This window comes from Cyprinus carpio, chromosome A19 (assembly GCF_018340385.1).
Source record: "Cyprinus carpio isolate SPL01 chromosome A19, ASM1834038v1, whole genome shotgun sequence".
NCBI classification, from domain to species: Eukaryota; Metazoa; Chordata; class Actinopteri; order Cypriniformes; family Cyprinidae; genus Cyprinus; species Cyprinus carpio.
The window spans coordinates 12,925,045-12,937,722 of record NC_056590.1 but is presented as its reverse complement, the minus strand read 5'-3'; the positions used below and the strand labels follow the sequence as shown (position 1 = coordinate 12,937,722).

Here is a 12,678-nt window from a genome sequence, read left to right as displayed (position 1 = left end):
AGGTAATATACTGCTCAAATCATTCACCTCTGTCACTCCGGTGACGTTTCTTCTTCGTCTGTGTTTAAGGTTGGTGAACAGAGTCTGTAGCGCCACCCAGCGATCTTGCAAAGTGCAAAACATTATTATTTCATAACAATATTAAATCATTAAAAGGTAACACTTTAGAATAAGGTTCCATTAGTTAATGTTAGTTAATGTATTAATTAATATGAACAAACAATGAACAATACATTTATTACTGTATTTATTCATCTTTGTTAATGTTAGTTAATAAAAATACAGTTATTCATTGTTAGTTCATGCTAATTCACAGTGCATTAACTAATGTTAACAAGCACAACTTTTGATTTGAATAATGCATTAGTAAATGCTGAAATTAACATTAACTAAGATTAATAAATGCTGTAGAAGGATTGTTCTTCCTTAGTTCATGTTAACTAAAGTGGTTAACTAACATTAACTGATGGAACCTTATTCTAAAGTGTTACCCATTAAAATATTAAAAATGTTATTTATATCTATTTAAGGTACATACAGTGCTAACTATGAAATTATCAACATATATACAGAAGCAAGACAATAATGGAAATGTTTATAAAAACTGCAGAAAAACATTTTTGACTGAAATAACGCAATTTGCTAACAAGTCTGTCATTATTTGGATTGTTAACATTGCTTTAGTTTAAAAAAAAATGCATGTGCCTTAGGATTTAGTGCATAGAGATTACAAATTTATTGTGACCTAACCTTGGTTATTTTGCTCAAAATTAAACACAAGAGCGTTTCTGAAGTGTACCTAAAGCCGGTGAGGAGATTTCACCGCATAGAATAGAATAGAATAGAATAGAATAGAATAGAATAGAATAGAATAGAATAGAATAGAATAGAATAGAATTGAAACATCGCAATGTGACTGTTCTTGAACAGCGGCCAAGAATTAGAAATATCATGCAGAGTAGTCGGTCAAAACATACTTTTTAGCAATCATTTTCTTTATTAAAGTGTTTCGTGATTTTTTCCCCCCTCCAGCGTCGGTTCTGGTGGACAGGAGTGCTGTCCTAAATGTCATGGAAAGTCACGCCATTATGATTACATTAAAAACTGGAAGGAACTTTCAGACTGAGCTCGTGAGGGACGCATCAAAGCATGTGATGGCATGCCAGCTTCCTTTATGGATAAACAGGAGCTGATAACAGAGATATTTCATGCATTTAAGATTAGAATAATCAAAATTACAGTTATTAGACTTAGTACCCTCATAATTGCTTACTTTTTCTAATGTTATAGTTTCTGTATTTTTGCTAACTATTTTAGTCTTGATTTTAAATAAATCAGGGAGGGGTTGTGCTTTGGAAATGTTCTCCAAATCGTTCGTGCCTCTGACCTCCCGCTGTTTCCCAACTTGTCACCTGAAAGCGTGTGCACATCACGGCTTAAGTGCACATCACGGCTTAAGTCTCGAACATCTCATGACATCCGGATCTGAAATTGTTTTTAATGGTTTGCAATGAGACGCGGCAAGTTTTTCTCATGACAACTTTAGGTAAACTTCAAAAGACCCTGTAGCATTCCTTAAGATTCTGATTAATTATATTTACACTATTTTATGTTCATTCACTTAGATAGGCTACTTTTAGTTTATGCTACAGTTATTTTTTTGTCATGCTTATTGTTTTTGTCTTTAATGAGTTATTCAAAACACATTCAAATGCAAAACATTCCTCGAATAGAATCTTGAATAGACCTCTTTATTGTATTTATCTAAATAAATGTTAAAGAGCAGCGAAGTGTTTTAGCCTAATATTTTAAACAAATTTCTCCACAAATCATAGTCAGTGACGTTTGTAACTCAATGAAAACATTCAAAAATGCATATTAAACAAAAAACATAAAACATAGCCTACTGAAACGTTTGATTATTTATTTTTTTAAATAATGATTAAGTTGTGCACTCAAGTGTATCCATTGTCAGAAATGTTAAGGACATTAGTATGCTCCTCAAAAAGAATTAACAAAGATTGCATTTCTTATAACGTGGGGTATATGCGTTTTAAATTGGCTTAATAGATGTTAAAAAATATCCCCATGTTAACCTCTCTGATATTTCTGATCCTGATATCTAACAAAAAACGGACTCTTCTCAAAAAGGACTCTGAGACAGATCAATGATATCTCATAAAGGATAATAAATAGGCTACAGTGCACCATTTGTTTTAGACAAGACCATAAAGAATAAAGCCAACAATCGGAGATAAATGAGATGATTTTGAAATTGCCTGTTTCGAAATGCAAGGGGAAAAAAAATAACATGAGACTCCGCGCTCTCCTCTCAGCTCGCGCCCATAGATCCTAATTAAGTAGGCCTATCAGATGAGACTTGTTACAGAAACGTCACATGATTGGTGTATTAAATTAGAGCTCGTGCGGGTGACTGTGAGAGGGGAACAACAGCAACAGAGAGTGGAGGGGTCTGGGATCGAGCAGCTGGAGTGAAAAAAGCCCTTGGATAAATTGTATTTGTATTTACTTCCAATAAATCGACATGATGCATTCTGAAATGTTACTTGTGCTGGTCTGGGCGTTGTTCATTCCTGTAACGAACAGCAAAAAAAGTAAGTAGCCTAACTTGTTTAACGAAATTATTTATTTGAAAGTAATTTTTTTTTCAGCAATGAATATTTATCATTCTTACATTTTAAAGCAGTTAGTTAAGTTTTTGTTTTATTTTTAAAGTAGTAATTTTTTGACAAGCGATTATCAAAGCTAAATCACTAAAACTATAAACTATTTTATAAAGTAGACTAGGCTATAAAATTGATGCCAATTTCTAAATTCATAAAAAGCCGACTAGATTGCGTATTAAAACAAATAAACATAACATAAATGTTTTTATATTGTGTTGGAATAAGGCTGTTTTCTCCCGCGCGCTGCAGTCTCATGAAACTAATTATGCTACCCGCCTGACGTGAGAGTAGCCATAGAATCTTGAGAAAGTACTTTAGTTCACCCACCAGACTGGAAGAATATGTTACTGTCCTCACATTTTCCAGTATCTTACTTCGGGGGGAAAAGTATCCATAAGCATATAATGCAAATAAGCTGAAATATTTAAGTGCGTATTAAACGCATTTCAAGACTTCTTTCAGGGGAGACTGGGGCAAATTGTCACATTTTCACTCCTGCAGTGAATATTTCTCAGAGTGGGTTGACTTTTTTTTTTAGGTTTATGTCTGTTTGTGTATATATAGCCGAGAAGAAAGCAACAAGCCCAGCTTGCCCTGTTATATTTTACGAAATTTAAAATGCCTAATCCAAGTAAATTATTGTCCATTTATTTACCTAGTGTTTGGCCACGAAATCTTTGGGTAATCGAGGTGTCAGTTCAGAAGGCTTTCACGATGTTTTTTTTCTTTCTTATTTTCATTCGTGCAGCTTATGGTGTATATATTCCCTCACAAACACAAACTCCCTTTTCCATTTCCAATCCCTGGATGGGAACCGGACACGAACCCTTGGGACGAATCTCTGTACCCCCCCTTCAAACAACAGCTGAATCGCAGACATGGTAAGAGTTTCCTGCTATGTAGTAAAGTCTGATTCACGTAACATACGCAAAATTACAGAATAAATAGGAAACAATTTTTTAAAGTGTAAACCATATTCAAAATGTATTAATTATATCGTGATTATTAAATATATTTTACACAATGGCGAGATAAAAGCCTAATTTGTCAAAATAATTTTCTCAAACGTATTATAATATAATATAACGTTTTGGGGTTTGGTTGGGAACTACCAATATAAAAAATATTTTAAAGAAAACATGTTTTGTTTAAAACCTTTTATTAGAGGAATTAAGGGGGTACAGGCTTGAATATTTCATATTTTTTGTCTTTAAAATTGTGTAAGCCCTCTTTTAATCAATTTCTATTTGACTTTGTGTAAATATTTCAGACTTTCAAATATGTTTTGGGGAAAAAATTTAAAACAGTTTGAAACCTTATGTACCTTCTTAAGTTGTTGAATGTTCCCCGTTTTGTCTTAGCAAGAGAAAGTGATTTTTTCAAGTTACTATATTAACATATACAAGATAGGGACAGAAAAATGTGCTGCATGACAGGAATGACCACACACTAATCTTTCAATGCTCTCTCACAGACAAACCACCGAGGGTGCGCCTTACCAGCGACAGTCCTGCAATGAATGGCTCGTGCATCTCGTTCACTGCAGCTCTGGAGTTTCCACCATGTCAGAAGGAGGACAGCAGTGGCAACCTAGTGTATGATGAGCACTGTGGGGACGGTATGATGGAGGCCTCAGGTGCTTCAAACCCCTGTAATCTCTAAACAATGTACAATTGCAAGGGAAAAAAATCCTATATTTTAAAAGATTGCATTTATATTCCCAAAAAGGAAGAAATGCCTTTTTCATCTGTGTGTCTAAAACCTTCACTTATTTTTCAGCCAATGGACATGTGCGCTCAGGATACGTGTTTAACTGGACATCCTGGTTGGATGACTATGGATTTGGGAAGTGTACAGATCTGAAGAGGTGCAATGTTTTCCCTGATGGAAAGCCTTTTCCTCAGACTAATGACTGGAGACGTAGAGGTTATGTGTATGTGTGGCACACCATGGGTGAGTATCAGCCATTCACTGACCCGATTGATATCAGTGTTTTAATAATTCCCTTTACATAATGTAAGCACAAAATTGGACCATCATCCTGTGGTTTCCCTCACAGGCCAGTATTTTGAGACATGTGATGGCTCCTCCTCCCATCTCACCCTGAACACCACTAACATGACATTTGGAGCAGGTGTGATGGAGGTGATGGTGTACCGTAAACGGGAGCGCAGGAAGTACACCCCACTCTCTACAGACACTACCGTATTCTTCATAACAGGTCTGCCAATTCCTTTCATCTTGTTTTAATCATATTTACGTACAGGATCAAAACTACACTATGATCTTTTAAAAATAAATACATTTTTATTTAAGAAAAAATAATTGATTAATAATTAATTTATGTATATACTAATATGATATCAATATTAGTGTATTAATATATAATTGTATTATATAATTAAATTTTCAGCATCATTACACCAGTTTTCATTATCACGTGATCCCTCACAACCCTTTACATTGCGAGTAAATCACTTGCATATGCGACTAAATCTTCACTCTGGGCGAATAAATTATGACTATATTAACCACTGGCTAATAAATTCTCAAATTTAACTCACCAGTGTGTGAGTTGGTGGCTTAGTATAAGTTTAGCACAGATATATTTTCATTCGCTGAACACTCTGACTGAGCGCTTCAGAGTTTCACTCTTCATCAAGCGATCCGTGCTATTTTTCAGTTGTTTTTTTTGGAGGCTTAGTATAAGTTTAATATATATATATATATATATATATATATATATATATATATATATATATATATATATTTTTTTATGTAGCACAATTTAATACAACCCCCACTGCCCAAAGTGCTTTACAGTCACAAGCTAAACAAAACAAAAAAACAAGAAAATGACAGAAATAGACATATCCACCTCACATAAACATACATTAACATTAACCCATTTAAAGATGCTCTTCATTTGAATTTAAAAGATGTTGTTTTAACACAGCTTTGAACATGGGTAAGGATTTGGCAGATCGAATAGATTGAGGGAGGTCATTCCACAATTTAGGGCCTGTTCATGGGGGATTTCTTTCACCTCTGTGTTTATATTTTGTCCTGGTAGTGCAAAGCAGAAGTTGATTTTCTGATCTCAAGGATCTAGAGGGGGTGTAGATTGCCACCAAACCAGACAAATACACAGGAGCTAGATTGTGCAAGGCCTTAAAGACAAGTACGAGAATTTTATAAATAATTCTAAGTCAAATTGGCAGCCACTTTAATGAAATTAATAACGGAGTCATGGATTCATATTTCTTTGCCGACTTGATCATTTTTTGCAGCAGCATTTTGGATTTTCTGTAAACGCATGAGTGCTCGAACATCAACTCCATAATAAAGGGAATTACTATAATCCATTCGAGAAAAGACAATGGACATAATTGCTCTCAAAATCTGAACTAGATAGAAATGGTTTAGTCGTAGCTAACAGACATAGATTAAAAATAACAGGATCTCACCACAGTGTTAATTTGTCTGTCCAACTTTAAATCACTATCCAGAACAAATCCCAAATTTTTTACATTAGATTTAACAAAACCAGTCAAAGAAGTTGCATTCAAGCACTGCAGCACCTCATGCTTTCTAGGGCCAAACACAATAACATCAGTTTTATTTTCATTCAGCTTTAAAAAATTGCATATAAAGGGAGAAAAGAACTGGAGCAAGAATTGAACCTTGTGGGACTCCCCAAGGAAGATGTAATCTTGAAGAATTACAGCCCCCAATATTAACAGAAAAAATCTGTCCATGAGATAAGATTTAAACCATTTGAGAACATTACCTTTTAGGCCAACCCAGTGTTCTAAGCGGTTGATTAAAATCTCATGGTCCACCATATCAAATGCTGCACTAAGGTCAAGTAGAATTAAAATAACATTATCGCCATTATCCAGTTTAACAAAGATGTCATTTAACACTTTGACCAACACTGTCTCAGTGCTGTGGCAGGACTTAAAGCCCAACTGAAATGGCTCACTAATTGATTTTACAGTGATATGTGCTTGTAGCTGCTTAAATACCACCTTTTCTAAAACCTTGGCTAAAAAAAATATAAATTTGAGATCGGTCTAAAATTATTTGGATCCTCTATTGCCAAATTAGGCCTCTTTAATAATGGAAGAACTGTAGCATACTTAAAAACTGACAGGTGCCCTGGCTAAGGCATTTGTTAGTTACATTCAACACCGTAGTCCCTACACTAGCAAAAATCTGCTTAAAAAGATAAGGTGAAATAACATCACATAACAAATAACAACATGTCCACCAAAACTGGAAGGGTAATGAGATCGAATTCTCTCCATTCCATGCTACAAGGCACAGCCAGGTCAAAAGACGGAGTCACCTGTAATTTCGTTATTGTAGAATGTAGACCAACAATTTTATCATTAAAAAAATTCAAAAAGTCTTCACAATTCAGGATAGAGGGATCTGGATACCTAGTTTGCCTAGAGTTTATAATCTTGAATAAAATTTTAGGTTTATTCACTTGTTGAGTGATAACATTCGAGTAATACTTATGTTCTCTTCATCTCTACAGGCCTTCTGAAATGTCTGTAACGATTCTCTGAATATCTCATAATGATAATAATTATTATTCCAAACTTTTGACTGGTGGTAGTGTGTGAGATTGTGTGTGTATAATATTAGACCTTGGACCACAAAACCTTAAGTCTTAAGTGTCATGTATGGCTTGTTAGGATAGGACAATATTCGGCCGAGATACAACTATTTGAAAATCTGGAATCTGAGGGTACAAAAAAATCAAAATACTGAGAAAATCACCTTTAAAGTTGTCCAAATGAATTCTTGCATATTTTATTAATTATTAAAAATTACGTTTTTATATTTACGGTAGGAAATTTAAAAAATTTACAAAATATCTAAATTTACAAAATTTACAAAATATCAGTATTTAATTTATATATTATTTTAATGTGATATTTTATTTTTGTAATTTTAATTTTTTGTTTATGGGAAATGTTATTTATTTTGTATCATAATATGTTTTTTTTTTGGCTATTGCTAAAAATATACCCCAGCAGCAACTTAAGACTGCTTTTGTGGTCCTGGTTCACATATGTATGAATATATATATGCACGCACATACATAGATAAAAACCCTTCCATATTTAAAAAAATGCTTTTTCTTCATCCAGATAAGATACCGCTCTCTGTGAACATTTCCCAGAAGCATGCAGCCAGCATAGCTGACAAAAATGTCTTTGTCAGAGGGTCAAATGTGATTTTCAACGTCCAGATCCATGACCCAAGTAACTATCTGAAGACAGCAGATGCAGTGGACTTCATTTGGGACTTTCGGGATGGCAACCAGTTGGTCACCCACAGCAATGTTGCAACCCATGCATACAACATCCTTGGAAATGTTACAGTCAAGCTCCTCGTGGAGGCATCATTCCGTGTGCCCTGCCCACCACCGACTCCAACACCAATGCACTTTACTCAGGCTCATACGACAGGTAATCTCATAAACACAGGCACTTTAACACTCCCAGACAACAGATATCCTATTATCCAAGCCAGACATATCATATTCATTATTATCCATCAGGACAAAATGTGTCCATTTATCTTGCAGAGTAAAGCAAACTTATGCTTAAAGCTCAATGCTTAAAGCTGCTGTCATTTTAAAAGTCAGCCAATATACAGTCATTCTGTTAAATAATTTAATCGTGTGTTGCAGCAATGCCTACGCTACCGCCTGGCACTCATGCATTCACTAGCAAAATGGAGACAACTAAGGGTGAGATGAGTTGTGTTTGAAGCAAGAAGAAAAAAAGTCGAATAAAATTACATATCAAACAGAACACTTAAAGGATATTTCTTTTCTTTTTAATTCCTGCTCCAGCTCCTGTCATCACCAGTCCTTCTCCAACTACCACTCCTCGAGTCTCTACAACTGCTGCCCCAACAACCGAACCACTCCAAACTGATTCAGAGGTGACGTCTATAACAGCAACTGCTGTACCTGAGGTCAGTTCGACCTATAACAAGCCCACCTCACCGCCGATGATCAGAAAAACACACTTCAAGGAGTCAGACTGTTTCCGCCATATGTATGGCTCTTTTGAAGGCGAGATCATCATCATTGGTAAGAAGACTGTTGGACCACTTATTTTCAAAAAGCAAGAATTTATGGCAAACACATTAGAGAACATCTCATAATATCATGTTTTTCGGTATGTATCAGGGTTATTGTAAACTAATTGAAGCTTTAATTTGGGCGTTATATCTCATAATTTTAACTGACAATTCAGAGAAGAAAAATTGGAAGTGTGAGAATTGTGATAAAGTTGCTATTACCTTTTTTTCCATGGCGAAAAAACATAAAAACAGAATTGCAAGATATAAAGAATTGCAAGATACAAACTTGCAGTTATAGGTCAGAACCGCAAGATGTAAACTCACAATTCTGAGAAAAAAGTCAGAATTAAGGTATAACTCAGAACTGTGAGATGTAACCTCGGAATTGCAAGAAAAAAGTCAGAATTCTAAGTTTATAGGTTTCTTTCAGAATTGTGAGAAAAGGTCTGAACTGTGAAATTTAAAAAGTCACAATTACCTTTATTTATTTATTTATTTTAAATCCCATGATGGGATTTCAGCTAGTTGCCAAGGCAACATTTCTCTTTCGTTCAATTTGTACTAAAATAAATAAAACGAAATAAACTAAAACATAATAAAAACTACATAAGAATAATTAAAAAAAACTAATACAAATGAAAAAACAACAACAAAATTATTAAAATTTTAACTAAAATTAAAATAAAAGCAGTACATGTAAAAAAAATAATAAAAACAAGTCAATAATAAATGATACTAAACACACTTTGTGCTTTGTATTGTACTCCACTATACAAAAGCTTTATCAATATACAATTATTTTTGTTTTTAATTATTAAATAATAGTAATTAATTTATAAAACATAAGATAATTAATTATAAAATATAATTTGAAATATTTAATTTTATGTCTGTTTCCACAGAACCTCCTCCAGCTCTGCAGGACCTGCCAGCCAATCAGATTTTAAAGGTGTCAGCTGACAAAGTGACCAACACATCTGTAAACTTCATGGTGACTTGCTCCGGCAGGTAAGATTCACAAATGCAGATTTGTCATGCAAAGACAGTAGATCATATGCTTCACATAACAAGCCAGAAGTTGAAGAGCATTTATTAGATGTAGATGATTCTGATCCACAGTGAGCATTTGAAGCCCTGCAGCTGAGACATTTCACAGCATGTCATCGTCATAAACGTCAAAAACAATCAGTCACTCACATTTACAATACAGGTGACCTCTGGATCAGACACAAACATGTTACACACATTTAATCTCTCTTTTTCTCAGTGTTCCCTCAGTGGCCTGCACCATAGTGACCAACTCCGCCTGTCGGGAGGTCAAGAATATCGTGTGTGAGGACGTGGCTCCTTACGGTGAAGGATGCAAGATCAGTTTGACGCGCATTTTCCAAACGCCGGGCAATTACTGTGTTAACATCACATTGGGTCTGCCTGGAGGCTTGGCTCTTGCCACCACTACCTCAGTTAAAATTGGCAACAGCCCTGACACAAGTCAGTCTTAAGAATTAGTTAATTTTGTCTATATATTTATTTATTTTTATAACATTTAATTAATATATAGTTTCGAAGCCGCATCTTACACCAGTGTTATTTTTAGTATTATTTCGATACTATTATAGTATTTATTCATGTTTTAAACCAGCTTTGATTTTTATAATTTGCTTTTAAGTTTTAGTATTTTTATGCATTTTTAATCTTTATCAGTTTTTAAAAAACATTTCTATTTAGCTTTTTTATTTTGGTTTTAGTCATTTTTTCAGTATTTATTAATATTTTGAATTGGCTAATATTTTTAGAATTTGCTTTATTTGAAATTTCAGCGATTTTTAGTATGTTTTAGTGCTATTGTCATTTTTAATAGTTTGTTTTAAAAACATTTCAGTTTAGCTTTATTTTAGTTAAGTTTGTTTTTAAATGAGGTTTTTCATCTAATGTTTATTTATTTTAGTTTTACTTCATTATTGTTTATATACTATTTTAGTATTTTTAATATTTTGAATCAGCTTTTATTTTATAATTTGCTTTTTTTTGCTTCTTTTAGTAATTTTACTAAGTTTTATGTGCTTTTGTCATTTTCATTAGCTTGTTTTTTAAACATTTCTATTTAGCTTTATTTTTTATTTCAGTTTAGCATTTTTAATACTTTAATCATTTTCATTAGTTGTCAAAGCAACATTATCATTTTTGTTTTTTGTTAAGTTTATCATCTAATATTTATATTTTATTTCAGCTTTATTTCAATTTTAAAATAAATAATAGTATTAGTTAGTAACACTGCTACAGTATTTTTCCCCCTATTTTTGGTCCCCACCAATATTACCAATGTATAAATAAATGTACTTAATTTCTATAATAATAAACATTATAATTGACTACTGAATATTTCCATTTTTGTTGCTTGATTTCTCTTAGACTCTCCTAAATCCTCCCATGTAGCTGAGGTGGTTCTGTCTTCCAGCGCTGTGCTTATTTCCATCTTTGCATTCATTGCCGTCATGGTGTACAAGTGAGTACCACTAACCAAACTGATATTCTAAAAACATAACAGTACGCAACTTTATCTTAATTACTTATTTGTGTTTTTTATTCCTTTCAGGCGATATAAGGTGTATCGTCCAGTGAGACGCTCTGTGTTGGATGATGCTGAGAGAGATGCTGGTAACTGGAGTTTAAGCAAACTAAGAGTAGCTCTGTTCTCTGCTGATGAGGAGAGAAGCCATTTATTGACAGAGAGGCCGCTATAGACTGATCTGGGTTGTTGCAGCAATCAGTTGCTATTTATTCGATATGAGTTTGGCTGTAGTTTATCTGAGACAATAACAGAAGTGATCTCATAGATTAGATAACATTGGTATCTTCTCATCAGTTTAGCTAGAATAAATAATCATAGCATTTTAGTTATAGTGTATGCAAGCTTTAAAGATTTTTAATGGAAGATTTGGGATGAATGAGCCCAGATATGCCAGATTTACAGGGGTTTCCGTCATCTAAAATGACTAAAACAACTAATAACTGACCAAATGTGTCCCATGCGGAAGCGATCATAATTAGTTTTTCCCCAAACCAAAACAACTAAAATATAATTTGGGATTTAAAGCATTTTTCTAATGATGCTTTTGGCATTTCATTTGACATGTTTATATGGAATGTTCCTTAATTTGCAAACAGGATTAGAAAATAGAGTAAGTTGTTGTATGTTTTGTAATGTTCTGAGAATGTATACATTGTTTTGAACATGGTTAAACATTTTAAATGTCTGGGGACTGAATTCAATGCAATTTTTTTTTTTTTTTTTTTTTAAGAAAAAGACTAGTTTGATGGTAATTTAGCTGTCATTTCATAAGAAATCACTTTACTAACAAGTTCCTTTTATAAAGCATGAATCAAGCAACGTGGGAAATTTGTTACTGATCACATATACAATGCAGGTATATGCTTATGTATTTAAAATGAACATTTGACAGCAATTTTCAAAAATATTTATCTCCTCTTATGATTAAAAGTGTATCCACTTCTATAACTGCTATATATACAAAAATATTCTAATAAAATTTCTAAACCACTTGCTAATGATCTACACAACTTATTTTCTAAATGTTCGTACACTTACAAATAAAGGCTCCATTTTTTGCCATAGAAAAAAGTACAAAAAGAACCATTTCTTAGTGTGAAGAAATTTATAAATATCAAATGAACCCTTTTTCCCCAACTATAAACAATATTTTGAGCAATGGAGAGTTCCAATGGTCCTTCAAATCATAGGTGTCAATAAAGACCTTTATTTTTAAGAGTGAACTGGTATTTGAACTGACATTGAAATGAAACTAATATTTACGGATGGGAGGGAGGGAGGGATGAATCTTCCAGTTGACTTATCAAC

General features: G+C 33.5%; 1 protein-coding gene across 2 annotated transcripts; it reads left to right on the top strand.

The window, feature by feature from the left end:
* Positions 1-3,416: 3,416 nt before the first annotated feature.
* On the top strand, positions 3,417-12,368 carry LOC109060116 (protein QNR-71-like). 2 transcript variants are annotated; one of them, XM_042776607.1, is made up of 11 exons: positions 3,417-3,568; positions 4,162-4,305; positions 4,467-4,640; positions 4,747-4,908; positions 7,853-8,173; positions 8,398-8,457; positions 8,563-8,805; positions 9,701-9,806; positions 10,066-10,289; positions 11,211-11,304; positions 11,395-12,368. In XM_042776607.1, the coding sequence occupies exons 1-11, from the start codon at positions 3,439-3,441 to the stop codon at positions 11,540-11,542; spliced, it is 1,806 nt and encodes a 601-aa protein (XP_042632541.1). In that variant the 5' UTR covers positions 3,417-3,438; the 3' UTR covers positions 11,543-12,368. The 2 variants fall into 2 exon arrangements, with proteins under 2 accessions (XP_042632541.1, XP_042632540.1); XM_042776606.1 differs by having other exon boundaries at positions 4,162-4,323.
* Positions 12,369-12,678: the final 310 nt, after the last annotated feature.